At 45.9% G+C, this 25,662-nt stretch overlaps 1 protein-coding gene across 1 annotated transcript; it reads left to right on the top strand.

Moving 5' to 3' along the window:
* Positions 1-180: 180 nt before the first annotated feature.
* Positions 181-25,662, top strand: LOC308675956 (ras-interacting protein 1-like; the record flags this gene model as incomplete). Its single annotated transcript, XM_081341637.1, has 11 exons — positions 181-314; positions 4,151-4,728; positions 8,009-8,379; positions 9,966-10,613; positions 12,055-12,092; positions 13,933-14,084; positions 14,902-15,017; positions 15,110-15,350; positions 20,372-20,544; positions 21,848-21,995; positions 25,183-25,662. 11 exons carry the CDS (start codon positions 181-183, stop codon positions 25,380-25,382), a joined length of 2,799 nt encoding a protein of 932 aa, XP_081197763.1. The 3' UTR covers positions 25,383-25,662.

The raw sequence follows: 25,662 nt of genomic DNA, 5'->3' as shown, positions 1-25,662 counted from the left end.
ACAGCTGGGGAAGCTGTGTCCAAATATTACAGAAGCTGCTCCGTTTAGGTCGAAGGACATCAACCAGCCACAGACACCAAGAACTGGTCTTACAGATTGCATTTCTCTGTCTCTGTTTCTCCTCCCCCCCCTTCCTCTTCCCCTCCTTGTGTCTTTCAGTAGTTCCAAGTCCTTGTGATCATGTTCTCAGATGAGCGAAAAGACGGGAGCCCCCGCTTTGGGAAACTTCACTTTCCTGTTGGGCTGTGGATCAACTCGCCAAAGAAGCATTTTGCAAAGTTGGGACGTAGGTGGCCAAGCGTGGGGTCTGTCAAGTAGGTATTCAAAGAGAACTATTGCCGAGCTTCCCCCTTAAGCTGTCTTGATATCTACAATTCATAGCAATGCCCTCTCCTCTGGACAGATGTGTTCATAGGACAATACCAGGCTTGATTAGAGAGGTCTGGAGGCTAAAACATATAAGGAACGGTTGCTGGAATTGGGTATGTCTAGTTTAATGAAGAGAAGGACTTAGGGGTGACATGATAGCGGTGTTCCAATATCTCAGGGGCTGCCACAAAGAAGAGGGGGTCAACCTACTCTCCAAAGCACCTGAAGGCAGGACAAGAAACAATGGACGGTCGTTAAGTGAATCACTGTGGTTTTTAAGCAATATTGAGTTTGTTGGAACCTCTCTGGAAAGGTCACAAATATGAGCCAGAAGTGGACTGCAAGTGCCAAAAAAGCCAACACAGTTCTAGGCTGCATTAGCAGAGAGGTAGAATCAAAATCACATGAAGTGTTAATACCACTTTATAACACCTTGGTAAGGCCACACTTGGAATACTGCATCCAGTTTTGGTCACCACGATGTAAAAAAGATGTTGAGACTCTAGAAAGAGTGCAGAGAAGAGCAACAAAGATGATCAGAGGTCTGGAGGCTAAAACATATAAGGAACAGTTTCTGGAATTGGGTATGTCTATTTTAATGAAAAGAAGGACTAGGGGTGACATGATAGCAGTGTTCCAATATCTCAGGGGCTGCCACAAAGAAGAGGCAGTCAAGCTATTCTCCAAAGCGCCTGAAAGCAGGACAAGAAGCAATGGATGGAAACTAGTCAAGGAGAGAAGCAACTTAGAACTAAGGAGAAACTTCCTGACAGTTAGAACAATTAACCAGTGGAACAACCTGCCTCCAGAAGCTGTGAATGCTCCAACACTGGAAGTTTTTAAGAAGAGACTGGACAGCCATTTGTCTGAAATGGTATAGGGTTTCCTGCATGAGTAGGGGGTTGGACTAGATGATCTCCAAGGTCCCTTCCAACTTTACTACTATGATGATTATGATTAAACCCGATTAACACTGAAACCTGGGAGTGGGTTGTTTCTTAGAAGGAGGATGGGATAGAAGTGCTATTGATTGTTCATCAGCCCGTCAGCACCTCGAAGTATCCCTAACCCTAACCCTAACTCATCCGATGCCAAATATGTGGGATAGTGCTAGGAGCCAGTGCAATACGCCATTATGCTGGCAAAAGATTTTATTTCCAGAAGTAAGACTGGCTCCAACTGTGACTGTAAAAAGAGCTGCAGTCAAATTCGAGAATTACTACCCTAGAAGGGATCCTGTCAGGTCATCTGAACTGACCTCCGATTCACAGCAGTGCATAGGAGTTTCAGTGCTTGTCTTCTTTAAGACATTGCATCAGCTCAGTCAAAAACTGCACAGGTCGTCCTCAACCACTCACCACAATTGGAACCAGAACTTCCATTGCTAAGTGAGTGGTCATTAAGTGAGTCCTGCCTGGTTTTACGACCTTTTTTTGCTGCTGTCATTAGGCAAATCACACAGTCACTAAAATGAATTTGGCTTTCTACGTTGGCTTCGCTTGTGAAGCCAGCTGGGAAGGTCGCAAATGGTGAAAATCATGTGACCCCAGAATGCTGAAATTGTCATAAATACATGCCAGTTGCCAAGCACCTAAGTTTGATCACGTGATCACAGGGACGCTACAACAATCATAAGTCCCTTTTTTTAGTGTCATAATTTTGAGTGGTCACTAAACAAATGGTTATAAATTGAGGACTCCATCTATTACAGCCCAAGATTAGTTCTGAGAAACCAATTCTTGGAACTTTTAGAACAAGGGAAAAAAACCTTTGGCCAATAACTTGTATATGTATATGGGTATACATCACAGTAAACCCATTTTATCACATCTCTTTGCATAATTATGTTCCCCAGCATCAACTGGCAATGATTACTGTGCATTCCATGCTATCAGTATGTCGAATAATATACTATATCTTATTGATCTTCACCTCACCCTCATCTGCATTTCCTCTTCCGTTCGGTCCAGAAGAATTAGAGAACCATTATGGACATTGAGCCACTGATTTGGAACAGAATCAAGTACTAGAATAAATGCATGTTCAAAAGAGTTAATTTATCCAGGAAGACATGCAACATTGAACAGACAAAGCAAATCCCAAGGATCAAAGCGAGCCCCTTATTCAGGGATCTAGGATGACAGCTGAACAGATGGGTAGAAATTATATTTCCCCGTGATTTGGCAAAGTAATACAAGGCAAATAAAAAACGTATTATTGCAAGGTAACTTCTCATCTCCACATCTCCTTTCAGTTATATCCCACCCTTACCCCTGTCCAGGCTTGCCTGTTTGGGGCATCTTGCTTGTAATTAGAACTTAACCCAATTTCCTCACAATTTTTCTTAAATGGGGGAAATAGTTTAACCAAATTATTGGTAATCAGCTATACCAATAGGGCTGTTCCAGCTGTTGGTTGATGCCATCTTTTTCCTGCTTATCAGTCCCTGGAACTGCCATCACACAGATTTGGCTTTATGGAGAAATTTCCTACAGATCAATGTTTCTCATTCTGGGAGTTGAAGTTTGCACATCTTAACAGATGCCAGAGGTTGAGAAATGCTGCTCTAAAATGACAACAACCTGAAATAATTGGTACAAAAACAGCACTTTCTGTCATGATCCTGGAATCCTAAAAGTTTAAAAATGTGGCACCTGGTGAAAACGACATGTTGAGATGACTATCTCAAGTGAGAGGCATGTTTTGGCTCGGTACTCTGTATCAGCCTATTTGGACAAGAGGCAATATATATTGCCTAACAAAGAATTAAAGAGACTGATATAGCTATTTCAAACTTATTTGTTCTCATCAGTCAGCCACACCCTTCTGAGATTCAAACCTGCACATTAGGCAGTTGTTTTAACCTCTAGGCCACAGGCTCTTTCTCACTTTGTCAGCTGCATCGGGGAAGGAAGAGACAGGGGAGATATATCTTGAGTATTTTGAACACCTTGTCAGCCCAAATACGGGCTAAATCTTTTTGCCTGTATCAGCCCAAACTCAGGCCATCCACAGACGGCAGTCGCAACTGCGACAATCATTATTTGTGTAAATGTTTTGGATTGCTAACAAAGAATTAAAGGGAGACTGATATAGCTATTTCAAACTTATTTGTTCTCATCAGTCAGCCACACCCTTCTGAAATTCAAACCTGGGCTAATTGCACATTAGGCAGTTGTAAAACAGGACAAGAAGCCATGGATGGAAACTAATCAAGGAGAAAAGCAACCTAGAACTAAAGAGAAATTTCCTAACAGTGAGAACAATTAACCAGTGGAACAACCTGCCACCAGAAGCTGTGAATGCTGCAAACCTGGAAGTTTTTAAGAAGAGATTGGACAGCCATTTGTCTGAAATGGTATAAGGTTTCCTGTCTGAGCAGAGGGTTGGACTAGAACAGAGGTCTCCAACCTTTTGGGCACCATGAACCGGTTCCGTGGAGAGAGGTTTTTCCACGGACCGGAAAGTGCATGGTTTTGTGTGCTGCCTGCATCCCACAGATGGGGCTTTGCTTGTTTGTGCAGACCAGTTGCCGGCATGCCACAATCTGGTACTGGTCCATGGACCAGGAGTTGGAGACCCCTGGACTAGAAGACAAGATCCCTTCCAACTTTGTTGTTCTGTTCCATTCCATTCCGTTCCATTCCATTCCAAAGATGTCAATTTTCCCAAGGCCCCCAATAACTTCAGAATTTATCAAACCAATCTTTCTCCTTTGACTCTCAATCCAGCTGAATTGGTTGGGATCTACCCCTTCCGATCCTGTCTGTTCTCCCCCCAGGTCTACGTCCTCGGACACTGCCAGTCGTGGCAGTGAACCTGTGGAGATGCGCCCAGCCAAGAACAAGGCTGCACGACACAAGAGGCTTTCAACGCTCTTCCAGCGAGGTGGGGTGGGAGGGCCCACTGGTGGGGGAGGAGGCCGCTGGGCCAGTGAGAAGAAACTAGCCGATCTCATTGACCCTCTGCCCGAAGAACGAGTCAAGCCCCCGTCTCAGGGAGAAGTGCCAGGAGTCCTGAAAATCTACGGAGGAGACATCTCCATGGGTGCCAACTACAAGAGCGTGCTGGCAACTGCACGCTCCACTGCCCGCCAGCTGGTGCGGGAGGCCCTGGAGCGCTACGGGGTGACACAACCCAATGCTGAAGACGCCTACGTGTTGTGTGATGTTGTGGGTAGCGTTCAGGGCATGGATAGCTCCTGGCAGGCCCAATATCTCCGGGCAGTTGGTGACGCTGAACGGCCTCTGGTGCTGCAAGACGTGTGGAAGCCCAAAACCGGTTGCACTCGTCGCTTTGAGATCCGCCGCCGATGTGACGTGGAAAGGATGGTGGAGGGGGAGGATGAAGATGGAAACGGTGAGTGCTCTTCTTCCACGCTGGTCAGCTTCTTTTTTTTTTCTACTCCACAGATTCATGAGCTGTACAAATTTTTCAGACCTTTGCTTTTTGTTTTTCGAAGGAATTCACACTTCTGGGCCTTAGGCGCAGTTTATTTATATGCTTGATTTATATCCCACTTTCCACCCTCCACCCCCCCTCCCCCCCAGCAACCAAAATTTAAAACCGAAACAGAATATATAAAGCTAGAACCATAAATTAAAATTAACCCTACTGTTTTTACGGCTAATTAAAGAGAAAGCCTTTCTCTGCCCAGCTGCATGATTAATTTGTGGAATTCGTGAGCATGGGATGTTAGCGGGACAGGCTTGAGCTGAGAAGGTTTTCACAAAAGATTTGGTACTCGGTTGGACATCCACGCCTCTTAACAGCCATTAATTAGCCAAGAATGCTGAAAGCAAAACTTCAATTAGTGTATTTCAAAGTCCCAGATGGTGGAGGGGATGGTGGGATGTATCCGTCCCATTGTGCTCTTGTTGAAGGCCTTCTCAGGTCCATTTAGCTGGCTATTATTAGCTCTTTAGTCTGTCCCAAAGCTAAAAGAGACTCCCAGAACTGTTATTTACAGCCACAGAGGATGTAATGTTCTTCAATGGCCTTTGGCTTTCATTCATGTGGTCTCCGTTCTTCTGAAACATCGGCACAACTGCTCTGAATTCAACGCACAGGTAGTCTTCAACTTACTACCAACAACTCAACCCCAAATTTCTGACGTTAAGCAAGGCAGCTGTTAAAGTGAGATGTGCCCAGTGGTGGGATTCAAATAGGTGAACAACCGGTTCTCTGTGTGGATGCCGCTTCTGGAAGTCCGTTCTGGGCCTGGGCAACAAAATATTAGCTACCGGTTCTGCCGAAGTGGCGCGAACCAGCTGAATCCCACCACTGGATGTGCCCCGTTTTGTGAAGTTTTGCCGCAGTTGTTAAATAAATCGCTACAGATGTTAAACGAATCACGCGGTCATTAAGCTAACTTCCCCTATTGACTTTGCTTGTTGGACGTTGGCTGGGAAGGTCATAAGTGGTGATCACGTGACCCCCCCTCCCCCGAATAGTGTAACTGGGTATAAGATAGAGTCATTGGGTACAAGACAGGCGGCAAATAAATTTTCTAAAAATATAAATAAATCCATGCCAGTTGCCAAGCACCTGGATTTTGATCAGGTGACCATCGGGATGCTGCAACAGTTGTTAAATGTGAAAACTGGTCATAAATCGCATTTTTTCAGTACCATTGTAACTTTGAACGGTCCCTACATGAATGGTTGTAAGTTGAGGACTACTTGTATAGCCACAGCAGACAAGCCTAAATTGTAGCTCTCTGTCCAAAATTCAGAGTCCAAGGCTAATGTGTTCTCTCTTTCTCCTCATTCCTCAAAGGCAAATGGAGCAAAGCTCTCTTCCGTTGCTTTGTTTACCTATCCCAGTGTTTCTCAACCTCGGGGAATGCTAAGAAGTGTGGACTTCAACTCCCAGAATTCCCCAGTCAGTATGCTAGCTGGGGAATTCTGGGAGTTGAAGTCCATACATCTTAAAGTTGCCCAATTTGAAAAACACCGATCGACGCAAAAAAAAAATAATAATAGTGGGAGAATAGCTGTATCCTTGAAACTCCTCGAATGGAGAACAGGTTCTCCCATTCAAAACGCAAGGCTACAATTGGGATGAGAATATCCATTTTACAAACTTGTGTGGCAGGATTGTGAAGTGAAGTCAATGAATCGTGCGGCCGGCCATGAGGCAAATCCAGCTTCCCAACTGACTTTGTTTTTTTGGGAGCCGGCCGTGAAGGTCACAAATGGTGATCACATGACCCCAGGACCTCGCAACCAACCACCATAAATACATGCGGTCGCCAAGCACCCGTATTTTGATGCAACCATGGAGGTGTTGTGACGGTTTTAACCGCGACAACCTGTCATAACTTTTTTTTTCAACACAGCTGTAATTTTGACAGTCACCAAGCAAATGTTAAGTCGAGGATTACCTGTGTACGGATGCAAAGGGAACAGGTGCTGAACGCGGTGACCTGTTCCTTTTATTCATTTCCTTGCTTGGCTTAACCCTACCTACATATTCCCAGGTAGCCCCCCAAAATAGTAAGGCAAATAATTAAGTCAGCTTTTCTGAATTTTTGACCTCCATTTTACTGTCATAATTCAGGGGTAGGCAACCCTGGCTCTTTTATGACTCATGGACTTCCACTCCCAGAATTCCTGAGTCAGCTGGCTCAGGAATTCTGGGAGTTGAAGTCCATGAGTCATAAAAGAGCCGAGGTTGCCTATGTTGTGTAGTGGGTTCTGGAGAGCAGGAAGGACGCCGAGATGAGTACAGCATGGCAGATCTTTATTCAGTGGAAGTGACTGTACTAGGGAATAGGGGTTACCTGCCCTCCTTTTATACCTGGCCAGGTGAGCAGCTGGCCAATCGGTTTGAACCTCTGTTTCCCGCCAAAACTTGGTTCCAGCCCAAACAGTTACAGTTCAACGCCCCCTGGTGGTGACTGTTATGTAAGTGTGTATGTGTTCTCTTCACCTGGATACATAACAGCCTACCCCGTCATAATTGATCAGGGAGGATTGTGCCATTGTTACACCAGATAGCTAACACAAACTCAGCTAGGATACTGTGTGTACTAACTCTCAGTACAGGCCTGGGCCCATAACCAGTGTTAGGAAATTGCTGTGCAGAGATCTCCTTGTGCTACCAAGAGTTTGCACAGACAAGGAAGGGTACTGAGAGCAGTAAGAGTCACACAGTAACCACAAGAGTACACTGAGTTGTGAAAGCAAAAAGTACTTTACTTTTGAGGAGGTGTAAAAACAAAAATGCACGGTCAAAAAGAAAACAGTCCAGATCATACACAATAGTAACAGTCCAAGGAGTATTCCAAATACAAAGTCTTCTTACCGGTCCAGAGATCAAATACACAGTTCAGGTTTATCACAGTAGTAAACCAACAGTACAGCAAAACGGTAATAGTAGAGAGAGCAGTGAATTCAGAGAGAAAGAAGCTACGTTCCTAGCTCCCTCTTATGGCCATGAGAACACTTACACACCCATTGGCCAATTAACATCTTAAAGTCACAACATCATAGTTTAGATATTTTCAACCCAACTATGTAGGCTATCACCATATGCCTAACAATAACAGCCTACCCCTGTCATAATTGATCGGGGAGGATTTAGCCTCAAACTCCTGCACCTCTCCGGGTTTCAGTCCTTTCTCTGTTTCTCATAGGTATTAACTCTCAGTCACGCCGGCAACAATCACGCCGCTCCCGGGCTGCCTCGGGGGGCCACGTGGGCCCCAAGGAGAGAGCAGACAACCTCTCGCTCCGGCGCAGCATCAGCGAGATGAATCTCAGCACAAAGCGCCGCAGAGACCGCAAAGGAGTGCTGAGCATGGCAGTCGGTCAACCGGCAGAAGGGGGCCCAGCGGAGGAATCCCGGCTCAAAGCAGCCGAAGAGGCTGAGGGCAACCCGGCTCCTTCGGCCTCCGAAGAGGAGGCCACGGATGTGGCCAGCCTTGAGCAGCTGACCCAATGCCTTATCCAGCCCCCAACCGAACATCCCTATTTCCTGCAGTTACTGGGCTACAACGAAAAACAGGTAAATTTGCCTCCCGCTGACAGACTTGTTCAGCTTCTGGTAGCACCCCAGAGAGAGAGAGAGAGAGAAAGCTAGGACAGCTTTCAGCAAATGGGTGACTTCTGGCAAAGCCAAAATTCACCTCTTATCCTTTTCGGACACGCTGACTGGGGATTGTGAGATTTTAATTCTAATTCACCCAGAGAATGGCTGCTAGGGAAATGAAGAACTAGAAATTCCTACCCAGCAACTGCACCTGACACCTTTGTTAACACCCGCATTTATGCCTAAACAGCATTAAAGGGACTGAGAAGCACCTGGTCCTATGCCACGGGGCAAGAAAATTCACACGCACAGATACACTCGCAAACACTTGAGTGCAGCTGTTTGACCAGGCTTTCACCTGGTCTACCCGTTCCTTCCCCTGAAACCAGAAAGTCGGAATTTAATCGTTTCGAGTTGCCATGTGTAGATGTTGCGTAGCCCAGGTTTAGGGGGGGCAAGATTGTTTAACTGGAAATGGAGAGCAAATCCATAGCTGAATAGCAGGGACAGTGCTTTTTTTGTAAAAGAAAAAGGTGCCAGAACTCACACATGTCATACAACCCGCCTTGCCTACCCTACAAGGTTCCATCCAAAAAAGGTGCCGGAACTCCGTTCTGAGCGTTCAGTGAGAAAAAAAGCCCTGAGCAGGGAAGTCTTCTTGTCAAGCAGATTGAGGAAGTCAGCCTTAGAGAATTGACTTTAACACCATAAAAGCACAGTCCATTGTCAAATTATCTTTTTTAAAAAACAAAAATTACCTTCCCAAAGAGAGAAAACCTGTGGGATTTCCTCCCTTAGCACAATAAAAATCTTGGGAGTCAAAAATTACACTAAGACAGGGGTAGGCAACCTCGGCTCTTTTATGACTCATGGACTTCAACTCCCAGAATTCCTGAGCCAGCATAGCTGGCTCAGGAATTCTGGGAGTTGAAGTCCATGAGTCATAAAAGAGCCGAGGTTGCCTACCCCTGCAACTAAGACAACATGGTGAACCACAAAACACTACTCAGCGCACAACTGCCTAGCCCGCCCCCCCCGGGGTCATGCAAATTCAACCAATCGCGTGCAGTTGCTAGCGCTCAACTTGAAATGCCCCGATCCCTGAGCCTTTGTACACTTTTAAAGCACCCCATTGTCACAGGCAAAAACCTTGTGTCTTCTTTTGGGCAAAAAGGCTGGCAAACCCAAGTTAAAAACCACCCAGGTTTCAGAAAGGGATCTTTCGTGCCAGTAAGGAGGGGGGGAAAATGTAAGCTTGAAAACTCTACATTTCCATCTGGCCCTGCGGGGAGTTAATTAAATGGAATCGTTTCCTTTCCATTAAGCTTTCCCATCTAAACCAGCTGACCCGGTGGTGGGATTCAAATATGTGAACAACCGGTTCTCTGGGTGGATGCCGCTTCCGGGAGTCCACTCTGGGCCTGGGCAACCAAAAATTAGCTACCGGATCTGTCGAAAGTGCGAACCGGCTGAATCCCACCCCCTGAGGTGACCTCTTCTCACCTACACTGCACCCTTCCCAGTTTCTCACGCGGCTCTGCTCCATTTCTCACTCTCTGCAGGAGTTTGTCATCCACGTGATGACACGTCGCCGCCACATCTTTGGACGCCCCGAACGTCGCCCAGCTCCAGACCAGTCGAGCTTTGTGGACACCTTCCTGAATGCCCCCGACATCTTGCCGCGGCACTGCTGTGTGGTATCCTCAGTGCCCCCCGCCGATCCCAGCCAGCCCCGGAGTTCAGCCATGGTGCGGCCTTTCCGGGGAGCCTCTATCACCCACAATGGCGCCCCGCTCCATCGCCAGGTGGAGTTGGCTCCCGGAGACTTGCTCGGCATGGGGCAGTACTTCCTCTTCATGTACAAAGATCCACGAGCTGCCACTGCTCCTCCGGCATGGCTGCCCAAAGCCTGGGTGTCTCCAGGGCTGGTGGGGGCCTTGGCCTGCCAGGCCTGTGGTCGGTCCCTGCAAGAGCGGCAGGAGGCATTCCGGGCCTATCTCAAGAGCCGAGAACCTCAGCTCCGCTACCGCCCCCAGGAACAGGAGGCGCTTTTGGCTGAAATTGTGCGGCTGCATGAAACAACCACTTGTAGGCTGGGACCTGCCTTCCTCTTTGGGCTCTGCCTGGAGCACGCTGCTCGGGAGCTGGAGCCAGGGCATCTGCCCAGGTTGATAGCCAGGGTCGCTCAGCTGGTGAAGGAAGCTGTTTGGGTAAAGGATTTTCTACTTCTTTGCTTGGGTCCTATCATGCCCTATATCAGGGGTCTTCAGACTTGGCCCTTTTATGACTAGTGGACTTCAACTCCCAGAATTCCTCAGGCAAGCTTGGCTGAGGAATTCTGGGAGTTGAAGTCCACAAGTCATAAAAGGGCCAGGTCTGAAGATCCCTGCTCTATATCCTTGATGAAAAAGGACAGTCCTTTATTTCAGAAAGCTATCCTTTAGATTTATTTAATTACAGCCGGTCCTCAACTTATGACCAGTCACTTAGGGACCATTGGAAGTTATGACCAACCAGGAAAAAGAGGACTTATGACCTTGATTCAAAGTTACGACAGTTGGGTCATCTCTGTGGTCACACGGTCTTTGGGCACCTGGAAACACAGCTGTATTTACGGCCATTTGCCGCATCCCGCCAGCCTGTGGCCACATTTTACAATGGTTTTGCCAAAAATTGTCATTTATGGTTCTTGCAGCCATACTGACCCATTGGTTCGCTTAACGACTGCAGTATTCTTTTAATGACTGCAGGTTCGCTTCATGACCGTGGTGATTCACTTCAAAACCATGGCAAAAAACATGTTTAAACCATCATTATGGTCCTAACATGAGGGCTATCTCTCAGAGCAAATCCCACTCCCTACTAGCACTGATGACGTTACCTAATTTGGTAACAAAACATCTGCAAGAAAACAGCCAAGCTCAGAGAGGACCAAGGACCCCTCATTTCAAATAGTCTCCTCAGAAGTACACCCCCCCTTTTTTTCCTTTTCTCTATTCTGAATCTCATTAATTCAAATTCACATAGTCTGTGTCATGTTATATCCATTGTTATATGGCTATATGACATTCTGTCATGGAATGGGAGACAGCATGACTAGTTTCCTAAAAAAAAGGAAATGCAAGAAAGGAGAACTGTAAGAAAACTGGTTTTTAATGAGTAACTGCAAGATGCTGCTCTTCTGGCTCCACGCAAAAAGTGAAAACGAATCCATGTTCTTCTTCCTTTCTTGCTTTCCACTATTTTCTAAAAAATAATCAGAAGAGAAACAGAATCATATGGACGTAAAATAAGCAGGCATATACATAGAATGAAGGCTACTGCTAAGCTTGTAAGCCGCCCTGAGTCTTCGGAGAAGGGCGGGATATAAATGGAATTAAAATAAAAATAAATAAAATAAAAATAAAAATCTTTACATCCATAGCTGAGTCGGATTATGCAGGTGTGGAACCTATAGGGGAAAACTCCACATCTGACCTCCATATTTGAGCTCTTTAAATGAAGTAAGCGTAACAAATACTTTCTCCCCCCCCCCCATCGATCCTCCAGTAACTGTAGAAGTCTTTCTGACTATCAGGTATGGAAAGGGTTTTGAGACCCAAGAATGTGGTCTTCTCTAAATAATAATCATTTTCTTCATGTTCTTTCTAGGGCAAGATCAAAGAAATCAGAGATCGACAACCAGAAAAGTAAGTAAATTAATAATCTCTAGAAGACTACGTTTTCCAAGGCAAGTCATAATATTAGGTTTAGTCAGTACTGTAATTCGTTTTGAGCTACAGATGTTTCAGTGATTTGGGTGGTACAAGTCTCTAGTCATTTCCTTTTATTGGGGAGCTGAGCTTTGGGTTCTTGGCAGCTTAAACTTTTTTGTACCCCTTGAGAGCAGTGAAAAGTGCTGCTTTATCATTCCCGGAGAGTAAGGTTCATCTGCTCATCCGGTCAAGGTCTATTGGTGGAATATTAGGAAGATCTGACTCTTCCTTTTAGACGGCCAAAGTGGCTTGGGCACCACTCCAAGCTATTGGGGAATGTTCTCCTTTCAAAATAATGACCATAAACACCTCAACAGGTTTGTGCCTGAAGATATTTCTACGGCCCAAGAGCATAGTAATCACTTTCAGTTCACTAATGTTAGCCTTCCCTCCAGATTTATTGAAATAATGTCTCTCAGAATTCCTAGCTTTGCGGAGGATACAGGATAACAGAAGCTGATTTAGCCCATGGGTTGATCCAGACCAGGGGTAGGAAACCTTGGCTCTTTTAATGACTTGTGGACTTTAACTGCCAGAATTCCTGATCTAGACATTTTTCTACCTCTCTTGAAGTGACAGACTTTCTAAACTTGAGCAAGCTCAGCAAATCAAGTTCAGTTCGCTTGCTCAGCCTTCTGGGATGCTGGGATGCCATTTATCCTTCTCCATCTTCAGACATCTAGATAGCTGGGGGTAACTTCTACCGGTCCCAGCCAGCACTGACATTTTGGCACGTTGACTGGAGATTATGAGAACCTTAAGTTGGAGGAGGTCAATAATAAATAAATACTTTTCTTTGTTTTTAAAAAAATACAAGTTGGGTTAACAGTAAATGCGGAAATGTTGAGATAAACAACAAATTGTTTTCCAGGTCAATAGGACATCTTTGTATGGATTCGTTTTTCCCATTTGTGAATAATTTAGTTTAGGGGTGTCCAACTTGACCATTTTAAGACCTGTGGACTTCAACTGCTGGCTGAGGAATTCTGGGAGTTGAAGTTCGCATCTGTTAAAGTTGCCAAGGTTAGATACCCCTGATTTATTTCCTCCCATCCTTCTGTTGTTTAGTTCCTCCCTTACTTGTAAAAATTAGTTTCTCCCATTTAGCTTAGACAACTTTCACACAATCTTCACTTAAGCCATTTTCAAATCAACAGCATTTCCAGGTCATACATAACAAATACCAAGAGACAACAGGCTTTGTAGAGATCAGTAGCTGTGTGTGGTTTTCCCCCTTAAGGAAACAAAATTGCATATCTATCTGCTCCAGCACTGGAGGGGGGAAATTACAGGAATTAGAGAAGAATGGAACTTTTTTGATACGCAATATTACTGAACGAAGCTATAAAACTCACAGCATATCTAAGATCACTCTTGTGACAAACAATTTCAGGGGAACAATTGCAGAATGGCTGTGCTGAATATGTGCTGCCTGGATAAGCTATAAAAAAAATATCCAGAACTTCTCAAAGAATGCAACAAAAAGGCCTTATTGTGTGGTAGCAATATGAACAGTGTGAAAGGCAAATTGCAACTGCACAAGTGGAAACCACACACCTCTGTCCTCTGGAAGAAAAGTTCACAATCATCAAGAAAGGCTGAACTTGGCCTGAACTCTGAAAATCTGTAGAATGGCTTGAATGCAAACTATCCAGTCCAGTTGTTGTTTTAATATCCCAGCCAAAAATCAGCTGCCTCTCGCTGGCAGGTGAGAACTTCTTCAACCTCCCCCACCCCTTGACGCTAATCTCTGTCACTCTGGTGTTCCTTGCAGCCAGCAAGACAAAGGAGAAGCAGGAAACCTCAGCATTGAGGAAGTGGCAGCTGACCTGCGCCCCCTCATGCTGTGGATGGCTAATTCGATGGAGCTACTCAACTTAGTGCAAAAAAGAGTCCTAGACATTGAGAAAGATCTGGATTTGGAAGGTGAGCCAAGAATCTTCTTTTTTTTCCTAATAGGCAAGGAAAGATTGAAGGACAGGCCAACTGTTTTTTTCAAAGACTCATCCCAGAACAGAGGGGTCAAGGAAATAGGACTTCCTGATTTCTCCAAGACAAATATTATTGACTCAAAGATAATTGCGAGGTCACAGAATGGGGGCTGAGTACTACCGCTTTCTCTAGAAAAGGCACTCGGCAAAGGGAATCATAGCTTCTGCATACGTAGCCCAGACCTTTAAGGACATTCTACCAAACTGATACTGCTTGATATGAGCTGAATGCGCATAAAAACCTTTACCTTTGTAAAGGTTCCCCTGCACATGTGTGCTAGTCGTTTCCAATTCTAGGGGCCGGTGCTCATCTCCGTTTCAAAGCCGAAGAGCCAGCGCTTGTCTGAGGACGTCTCCGTGGTCATGTGGCCGGCATGACTAGACGCCAAAGGTGCACAGAACGCTGTTACCTTCCCACCGTAGTGGTCCCTATTTTTCTACTTGCATTTTTACGTGCTTTCGAACTGCTAGGTTGGCAGAAGCTGGGACGAGTAACAGGCACTCACTCTGTTACGCGGCACTCGGGATTTGACCCGCCAAACTGCCGACCATCTGATCGACAAGCTCAGTGTCCTAACCCACTGAGCCACCACGTCCCTTTGAATGCGCATAGCTTTTCCCAAAGAATCTGTTACACCTTGCAGTGCAATCTGAAAATGTTCCATACATTCCTACTTTCCGTTGCAGAACAACTCTTGGTTAGAACTCTTGCCTCTCTGTAATATTATGCAATGTTCTCAAACCCACTGCAGGAGTTGCACACAACGCATTGCTCTCCAGTGACCTGGAGACCTGTGACGAAGCCATGGCTGTCTTAGATGAAGTCATCATGTCCACATTCCAGCAATCTGTGTACTACCTCACCAAGGTGAGCAAGCACTCCGCAAGGATCAAGCCTGACCTTCTCACCCTTCCCTTTTTCTAGTAGTCTCCATGTCTAATTCTTTCCTCATCCGGCAGACTCTATACTCAGCCCTTCCTGTCTTGCTAGACAGTAACCCCTTCACAGCCACCACTGACCTGACGCACGTGCCTGAGCTGAGCAGCATGCCGGAGGGAATCCGAGGGACCCTGGCCATCTACCAGGCAACACTTGAACTCACCCGTGACTGTGACTTGCACCCTGACCTTGTTTCGCAGACCTTTGGATACCTCTTCTTCTTCTCCAATGCTTCACTCTTCAACACCATCATGGAAAGAGGTGGGCCAGGAACAATATGCAGACCTTTTCCCGGGAGGGGGGGAAAGGGGGTGAGGGGACACCAATTGAGAGAATTGAAGGTGGATAAGCAGGAAAAAAAACACTTTGGTATTTTGTGGAAGAAAACTAGATAGGTTCACTTCCATAACATAGGGCTACGCGGTACTTCGCATCTGAAGACAAACAGGTGCACCCGTCTGCATTTTCCTCCTTAAAAAACCTGGGTTTTTGCACTGCGTAAGGGGACGCGGTGGCTCAGTGGGTTAGGACGCTGAGCTTGTTGATCAGAAGGTCGGCAGTTTGGTGGGTCGAATCCCGAGTGCTGCGTAACAGAGTGAGTGCCTGTTACTCGTCCCAGCTTCTGCCAACCTAGCAGTTCGAAAGCACGTAAAAATGCAAGTAGAAAAATAGGGAACACTACGGTGGGAAGGTAACAGCGTTCCGTGCGCCTTTGGCATCTAGTCATGCTGGCCACATGACCACGGAGACGTCCTCGGACAAGCGCTGGCTCTTCGGCTTTGAAACGGAGATGAGCACCGGCCCCTAGAGTCGGAAACGACTAGCATGCATGCGCGGGGGAAGCTTTACCTTTAAGGGGAAGGACTCCACCTCGAGTAAATTGTAATTTAACTTTCTACATGGGACAGAGAAAGCTGCAAAGATAGAGGAAGAAAATTGGTCTGTTCATAGAAAAGCTTTCAAGGTTGAGCACAGAAGCCAAAAACGATCCTAAGGCTTCGTGTAAAAAGGGCAATTTTTGAACACTGAAAGAGGTCACATTTTTTGTGCTTGCGAACAGTTTAGGACTTACAGGGTAGCAAAGGATGATACAACTGGAAATATCAGGAAACTTTTGATGGCTGAAAATGATGGAGCAAGAGGAAGGATGACCAAAACAAGAGGGGGTTTTTCGGTTAGGAGAGGGAATTTGCGGAAAGTGTTCGTCTGGCTTTTATTTATTTATTTATTTATGTTATTTTATTAGATTTATATACCGCCCTTTCCTGAAGGACTCAGGGCGGTTTACAGGGTATTTAAAACAACCAGTACAAAAGTTAAAAACAAATTAAAAAAGATTAAATTATCCATAAAATTAAAAAAACCCAGTTAAAAATTCTCAGCCTGGGCCGGAGAGCTCAAAGAGCCAGGTCTTCAGGTCCCAGCGAAATGTGCGGAGGTCGGGGGCAGTCCTAAGCTCCACGGGCAGCTGGTTCCAGAGGGCAGGCGCACCCACAGAGAAGGCCCTTCCCCTGGGTGTTATCTGCCGACAGTCTTTTATCGGCGGCACCCTGAGAAGACCCTCCCTGTGGGAGCGCACTGGACGAAGGGAGCTTGATGCTGGCAGCAGGTGTTCCCTCAGATATCCCGGACCCAAGCCATTCAGGGCTTTATAGGTCATCACCAGCACCTTGAATCTCACCCAGAGGGCAACCGGAAGCCAATGCAGCTCACGGAGTAGAGGTGTTACATGGGAGTATTGGGAAACCCCCATCACAACTCGCGCAGCAGCATTCCGCACCAGCTGAAGCCCCCAAGTGGTCCTCAAGGGCAGCCCCATGTAGAGAGCGTTGCAGTAGTCTAGACGGGAGGTCACGAGCGCATGAGTGACTGTGCGTAGGGCATCTCGGTCCAGATAGGGTCGCAACTGGCGCACCAGGCGAACCTGGGCAAAAGCCCCCCTGGTCACGGCTCCTATATGATCTTCAAAATTGAGCCGTGAATCCAGGAGGACGCCCAAGTTGCTTTTGTGCATTGGAAGGAAAGGAATCAAGGAAGAGTGGAAGAAACTAGACAATTGTAAGAATTAGGAGCTTGAGGGTTCTGCGAAGGAAATGGACCGTTATCCACTCACCAGATGGGCTGTGTCTGCCGGTCACGCTAAGCCTCCCAAGGCCCCACATTTGCATTCGTCAGTCTCACCATGTTCTGCATGGTTCTGCAGGCCTTCAACTGAACTGTTAAGTACAGCGTGTCCAAAGATTTCAGGAATTTATAATCGCTTTTGAGATGCTTTTTTAAAAAAAATTGCTAGAGGAGGACTTCCGGTGGCGACGCGACGCCGAAGACAGCCGTCTCCGGGCTGCCCGCTCCGCAGCTGTGTTTTTTCCATCGTAAACAGCGCCGATCAGCTGTTTAGATGGATTTGAAGCCCCCTCCTCGGGAGAAGAGGAGGGGGTGAGGCTCCAGGTAGGGGTTGAGCTCTCCGTGGCTGCCTGAGCTGAGAGTTTGGGCGGCTGAAGGATTGAGCCCCCCCGAAGCCTGGGTTGCTCCGAGCTGCGCAGCGTCTCTGCTCCGTGATTTTTGGAGCAGAGCCAGGCGTTAGCAACCACCCCTGCCAGAAGGAAAGACTCTTGAGTATCAAGATGCAGGCAGAGCGATACAGGAGGTCAAGGTGATGTGGACTTTTAGCTTTACTCTCTAGCTCAATGGATTTTATAGCTTTAAAGTGAAAGTGTGCAATAAGTGAAAGTGGGGAAAGATGGCGGCCAAGACTTCTAAAGCTCTTCGGAGTGCGGGGTCTTCCCCGGTGCAACAGACCTCGTTGCAAGCTTTGCTTCCTCCTGCATTTCCTCCGGCACTGACGCTTAAGGAATTACAAGATGCCCTTGAAAAGCATTCACGGTTAATGTCTGATATGATGGATGAAAAGTTGAAAAAGCTGGAGGAGAAATTGGAGAAGAAGATGGAAGAGAAGTTTAGAGCAATGAGGGTAGACATGTTGTCTATGATTGAAAGTGTAGCTGAATGTGTGCAACAGCTGGGTGAAAAAGTGGAGGATCTCAGTCAAAAGAACTCTATATTAGAAGCAAAGGTATTAGAGGATGAGAATATAAGGGACAAAATGGACGGAGAATTGAGCCTTGTTCAGTACCAACAGATGCAGTATGCTATTAGAATTAGGGGTTTAAAGGAGAATTCTAAAGAAGATTTAAAGCAGCTGATCTCTGAGGCTTTGGAACCGGTATTGGGCCAGCCAGCATCTGAAATTGAGGGAAGTATGGATAAAATTTTTCGTGTAAATTCATGGATTGCAAGACAGAGGAAGTTACCCAGAGATGTGGTGGTCTATTTTACAAAGAGAGTAATTAGAGATGAAGTCATTCAAGCTGCTTATGATACTAAATTGGTTGTTGCTGAGCAAGAAGTTTTGGTTTTAAAAGAGATTCCTCCAAAGATTTTAAGGAGAAGGAAAGATTTTGCATTTCTTGTACAGGAACTTAAGAAATGTGATGTCAAGTTTAGATGGGAGATTCCAGTTGGACTGGTGGTGATGCACGAAGGTAAAAGACATCGTTTGGCTACTGTGGCCCAGGCACGTGATTTTTATAGCAATGTGTTAAAAGCAACCCCCCTACCACTTCTGGAAGCTGCAAAGGGATATGGCGAGGGAAAGCCTCAAGATGTTGCAGATAGACAGACAGAGGAGAACGGTGCTGGAGGGGATCAAGTTACAGCCTCATCGGTTGCTGCTGGAGAGCAGAGGATGACGCGTGCCGCCCTAAGACGAGCGAGATGAGAGCAAGAGCAAGATAAGCAGAAAGTTATGGAACCTCCAAAGCGTACTTATAGTGAAGCTGTGGGAAGGGCGTGGTCCAAAGAAGATACAGGGGTCATTTCAGACGTGCTCCAAAAGCTTTGGAGCGTCAAGATTGGTGACTAAATCTCTAATTTAGAATGTCAATGGATTAAATTCATCATAGAGGAGAAAGAAAGTTTTTCAATATTTAAAACAATTTAAGACTGATGCTATTTGTTTGCAAGAAACGTATATTAGGGTTATGGACTAAAAGTATTTATTGAATTTAAGATTGGAATGCAAGCTCCTAATCAATAACAAGTTGATTTTTCTTAACTTACTACATATAAAGGTTACTTAATTGGATTATAAATTTTTTAAATTTTTTATTTTATTTTCATTGGAGATTGGAATGGTGTCCTAGACGTATAGATGGATGATCTGGAACTGTGAGACATTTGGTGTGATATATGCAAGAACTATTTTTGATCATAGTTCAGTTTGGTTGGAGATTAATAAGGTTAATAGAGATAGGCGCTTTTGGCGCGTAATTGAGAATTTGTTTAGAATTTAGAGAAATGTGGGAGAATGTAAATAGTAGATGGAAAAAAATTTTTTTTTTTGAAATTAATATGAATAAGGATTGGGATTAAGAAATTTTATTTAGTATTTGAGTAAAGTTCCTTTTCTGTTTTCTTTCTTTTTTTTCTTATCTGTAATAGTAATATTGTTTGTAATCATTTTACATGAGCTAGAGGGTGATAGAATTAATAGTTTATTGTGATAGCATATGGATGCTTATGTTTGTTTTTCTTTTTTATACCCTGTATTTAGCTCTGGGAAGTGGGGGGGAGGAGGGAATGGGGGAGAGGGATAGGGAGGGTCAGATAGGGGTGGGGGAGGGGGGATTAAAGTTAAAATGTACTGTAAAACTTTTTAAATAAAAAAAAATTGCTAGAGGAGAGGAGAGGGAAGAAAGAAAGAGAGAGAGAGAGAGAGAGAGAGAGAGAGAGAGAGAGAAAATTTGGATTTTGAGTGAATATTTTAGGCCGTGAAGGATTTTTTGCTTGAAATGAAACAAGAAGCCCTTTCTGTCTTCAGGGAGATGTGAGAAAGCCAGAACTCTTCCAGTTCTGTTTTTTTTTTTTTTTTTTTTGCTCCTGAGCAGTGAAAAGAAATGATCCCATTCCGCTTCTCCTTGCTACCCAGCTCCCCCTCCACCACCCCAGCAGCTGCTGTTTCCTCCTATTTTTTCTTCTGGTCTCTGGTGGAAGCCGGCTATTTCCTGCCTGTCCCAAAGTTCAGGGCTGCCCTCGGACGCAGCAGGAAACAAGCCTGGCTTCCAGGGGCGGCTCCCTCCTCCAGACGTGGTGGGGGTGGGGTATGCTGGGGCTAAGCTACTTGGCAGGAAAGCCGGGGGTGGGGTGTGGGGTGGGTGGGGTGTGGGTGTCAGCCAGGCTTACCACCTCTTCCTCCTTGCCTCCCACCTCCCACCCATTTCCAGGTGGCTCCCAGTCTCTCTTCCAGTGGGCCAAGGCGGTGCAGATCCGAACCAACCTGGACCTCGTCCTGGACTGGCTGCAAGGAGTTGGCCTGGGCGACATCGCCACAGAATTCTTCCGCAAGCTCAGCAACACCGCCAACCTGTTGTGCGTGCCCAAAAGCAGCTTGCTTCAGGTGAAGGAGCTGGTTCACACACCCCTCTTCTCCCCAAATGGGCTTGAAGGAATATCATCTTTCTTTGTTCACATTCAGGGCCAGCTCTGATGTGGGGCCAGATCACTACCGGTGTTTCCCGGCTGATCACCATTTAGTGACCATTCAAAGTCACCACGGGTGCTGAAAAAAGCGATTTACAACTGATCCTCACACTTACGACCTTCACAGCATTCCCCCCGCCCCCCATGATTAATATTTGGGTGCTTGGCAACTGGCATGTATTTATGACAGTTGAAGCATTCCAGGGTCATGTGATGGACATTTGTCTTTCCAAGCCTGCTTCTGACCAGCAAATTCAGTGTGGGAAGCCAGATTTGCTTAACAACTATATGATTCATTTAACAACTGCGGCAAAAGAGGTCGTAAAATTGGATCTAACTCACTTAACAGTCATCCTACTTAGCACCAGAAGACCTATGACCAAACTGGGGTCATAAGTCAAGAACCATCTGTAGGACTACTTACTATCAGGTCGTGATAGTCTTTTATGTAAGATCTGATGCCTCTAAAGAAAATATGCCAGAGCATATTAAATTACAAGTGTTTTTTGCCCTACTTTATATGCAAATACAGCAGCCAAGGACTCAACCAACACAGCAGTGTTTTTCTGCAGTTCTACCCAAGTCCATCCTGAGAATCTTCATTTTCTTCAATACGTACAGTACATCCACATATTGAAGGCAAATCCAAAAAAACTGTCATAGTAACAACTCCAGATGTGTGTGGGTTTGTTCTCTCCCTGAGTCTAGCAGGAACAGGGTGTCCTGATTAATAAATAGTAAATAATAAAATAGGTGTCACTTATTTTTCTGAACCCATTCTTTAGTAACACTGTCCCTCTGTGTGTAGAGCTTACACTAGGAGACCAAATAAATCGATCACTTTGGTTTTTAATGTCATGTAATCAGTAACTTCAGTTGGTTACAACCTTTTTGATCAACATCTGTGTTTTAAAAAAATAGTGCTCCTACAATATTTAGTATCAATGCTAAAGGAAATGTGCCTTCCCCCTCCCCAGCTGTTTTTATTCATAAACAAATTCAATCTGTGAATCAATAACACTGAACTATTGACCAGCTATTTTTTTAAAAAAATGTATGTGGGTGGGTGGGGGATAATTCTGCCTTCTTCCTCTGAAACAATGCTGTATTAGGGGTGTTAGATACAACTAAACATTCTACTGAGAATAAGTCAGATTTAGAAGACTGCCATAAGGGCCATTGCAATTTTTTAAAATACGTTGTGTTCTGTCGATACACAGGCATCCTGGTCCCGCCTAAGAAACGATTATCCGGCGCTAACACCAGCCCAGCTCCAACATGTGCTCAGAAACTACCAACTGGGACCAGGTCGTGCGTCTCCTGAATGCTGGAACCCACCTGACGAGGAGCGAGACGAGATGGCACAAAGTACGTCAGCATTTTATAAGTTGTTTGCCAATTTTTGGAAACTTAACAGAGGTTTCTCTGGCCTTTATCACCATATGTTCTTAACTGGGACAAGATCACACCCCAATGAGATCAATTTTCCCCCCTGATCTCATGGCATTTCCCAGTGCTTTTTTTCTTTAAAAAAGAGGTGCCAGAACTCTCATCTTGGCGGGCACAGGAGGCGGGGGTGGCGGCGCTGCTGCGGTCACGGGCATGAAGGGTGTTGGTGGCGGGCTGCCCCCTGGGGCTGGAGCTGGTGCAGCTGGTGCTGTGGGACCAGCGGGGCCCGCTCAACACGGCGGGGCTGCGTGGTGCAGGCAGCGGAGGTGGTGCGGGCCAGGCGCTGCAGGGCGGTCACAAAGGCGCGCAGGGCAAGGCAACGGTGGCGCAGGTCCAGCACCAGGTAGGCCACCAGCCTGGCTGACATGGGTGAGCACAAGGAAAGAGTGCACATGGACTCTGCAGAACCCACCTCCCACTCCTTGTCCTCTCTTACTTACCTAGTTGAGATGGTGTAGTTGGGCAGCAGGGAGGGGTGCAAAGTTCCTGCCAACTTGCCTTCACTGCAGACAACTTGCCTCTGCAACATTTGCCAGCCGGGTCTTTTGGCGCGCTCAGCAGCAATTCCTATTGGCTTTCGAAAGCCAATAGAGGGAGTAGCACAGCTTGTTGAAAAGCTTTTTTTTTTTTTGCAAAAAAAGGTGCCAGAATGCCGTTCTGAGCGTTCTATGAGAAAAAAAGCCCTGCCATTTCCTTATTCTTACCCCCAGCCCATAAGTAAAGCAGCTGAAATCACCATTTAGGTGGGCAATATAAAAATCATATTTTCTTCCTTAAGCCCCTGCTCTACCTCCCCACAGCTTCAAAGTCTATAAAATCTGTCATCCATTCTCTTAGAGGTGGCCTATTCTAAATAGGATCAAAGGTGTGCTTTGGGAGTGCTGGGAGGTGGGGGCACAAAAACTGATTCCTCTCCCAGCCTTTACCTTCTTCATTAGTGCTTTATTTTCTGAGCTCCTTTCAATCCTGCCACATCTCTCTTTCCCTGCTTTTGACATCATCATCATCATCATCATCATCATCTTTTCTACAAGCTTCTACCAAGGCAGAAGAGAGCAGAGTGGAGCTTCAGCATTTTATCTTGGGAAGAAGACAGTCTGTTTTTCATTATTCATCTCGAACAGCACACTGAAATGTATCTTTTCGTTCAGATGTGACACCCCCATTATTTTCCTGCTGTAACCGGAAAATATGGAGAGAACCTGAGCTTTCAAATATTTGTCTCTTTTAAGCGTTTCCCAGCCCCTTGTAGCTGAAGGAGGAAACCTGTTTGCTCAGCAATGTGGTAATTTCAGATCGCCTTTGTAAAACCTAGCTAGTTATACTAACAAGGCCTGGCCTGCCTCCCTTCTCTCCAGGACTATTTCTGCCCCACTGTATATCTTAATTTATTATTAAATTTATATGCCTCCCATCTCACTATCCAAAGCAACTGGACGGCTTACAACGCAGTAAAAATATAACTATAAAAACAATTTTTGCGACCCTGTAATCCCCTTGATTCAGGGTGGAGTCGGGGTGACTGAATGGAGCTGAGTGTTTACTGGCCGGATGCCCTTCCTGACGCCTATGCGGCGTTCTCAACAGGCATTTTCTCTTTACACCCCGATGGAGAAACATCTGTTACTGCCTAGGATTGAACTTTCAACCTTCCAAGTGAGAGGTGAGCATCTTCACCTCTAGGCCTCTGCATATATATATGGTTTTTATATAAATATAAAAACAATTGCAAATATAAAACAAATTAAAATTCCAAGAGTAACATTTCCATGCGTCACATTATTTATCTTGGAGATGCTCAGCTAGGGTGTTAGGAAAGAGGTAAACCAACCAAGCTAGGGTGGCCCACGCTCTTCTTCAATGGTAGATTTTTTGTCTGCCAGTTGAAAGAAGCCATCAGCAAACCTGGAGGGGGGAGGGGGAAAAAACCTTTTCCTATGAGAAGCACACTCCCTAACGAGGATAGCACTATTCATCAATGACTAGGAACAGGACAGGAAGTGGCAATGGGGCTAACAAATGTTATGCTGGCTCGGATTCAATCTGACCCAGGATGACTGGGTAGCCCGTGCCAGCTAGCAATTCATCAGGGGAAGCTTTGCTTCTGCATCCATACATCGCTTTTCATTCAGTTCTAATCTGGATCTCTCCTTTCTCTTCCTCTGGCATTCTTTCACCACCACCACCACCACCACCACCACCCCACCAAAAAAAAATTACATAAACTGGGATGTGGATATTAAAAGCAACCCAGGACAGAGACATGAAAAATATGAAGAAAAAAAACTGGATAATTCCATTGCCTTCAAGGCGAAATCAACCCTCTGGTCAGCCCCAGTTCAGCCGTGGTGCTTCGGTTGGTTTTGGTACAGCAGATCAGGACAAAACCTGGTGTGACGCTGGTGTCGGATTCAATGTTTTTCCTCTTCCTTTCTTATCTCCTATGCCTTACGTGTACAACTGGGGTCGAGGGTGCAAAAATCGAGTCGGGTGTACAGATTCTCCTGCTAATAATATTTGAAAGATCCTTTGGGGTACTTTGGGGCTAAAGAGTGGGATAATAGTCACGATTTAATGGTTCTCCTCTAGGGAAACCTGACCATCCACCTGAGGTGTGGCGGTCCAGTGGCTTAATGATGCTGGAAATAAATCTTTGCTCCAGCGGTTCGAGTCCTCGGGCTGTGTGGCAGGTGAGCTCCTGTCACCAGCCTCACCTTCTGCCCGCCTAGCCAGTCAAAAGCATGTTACGTGTGAGTAGATAAAGAGGTACCACTTGGTGGGAAGATGAGCTGGCTCTTTGTGCAGATGGTAAAAAGACCCTGCTGGTGCTAAACCTTCCCGGTTGTGATACCGCTTTGCAAGCTGGCTTTGGTGGAGACAGCTCTGGATGATGCTCCAGGAAAGCTGCTGGTCTTTCTTCTCATGCACAATAGCTCACCCCCACTCAGGCACATTTTGCAAAGTGCCCAAGCATGAACCAAACAGGGCTAGCAGTCTTAGGCAGCCAAACTACTATTCTGCACTATTCTCCTGGCTAATGTAGCATCACCGTATGCTAAATAGACAACCATCAACTGCTCTTTTTTCATAATCTTTATTTCCCCAGGCGATATATTCGAGAGTTTCACCGACCACCCACCCCTTATTCTTCCGTGTGATGGCTTCCGCTTGCATCTGTCAGAGCCTGTGCTAGATGACACTCTGCATCGCCAACTGGTGCGCTTGCGCCGTTTTCTTTGGGAGCTGGAGCGTGAATCTCTCCCGGCCAATCAGAGGGCAGTATATGGGCTGGATCCCAGCCAATGAAAAGAGGCGCCGATGCCAAGATTCGCGATGGTGCTTTGACCTCGAGAAGCTCTTTTCACAACAGACTCCGTTGGGTCAGGCTGGATATGAGAAACCCTCGATCCGATTCTGGAATCACCTGAAATAGCTCTTACCTCTTTGCAAGCAGAATGGTCTGGGAAGATCAGCGGTTGCCCTGGTATCCAAGGTCGGAAAGAATAAATTCTTTGGCTTCTGTTCCAACTTGGCAGCCATGCCATCTGGTGGCAGGTGCTGACTTCAAGAAACAATCTGGAAATGT

The sequence above is a fragment of the Vipera berus genome, assembly GCF_964194415.1.
Source record: "Vipera berus genome assembly, chromosome: W".
In the NCBI taxonomy this organism is placed as follows: Eukaryota; Metazoa; Chordata; class Lepidosauria; order Squamata; family Viperidae; genus Vipera; species Vipera berus.
Note: the sequence above shows the minus strand (reverse complement) of the source record. Positions and strands in the feature narration are given on the sequence as shown.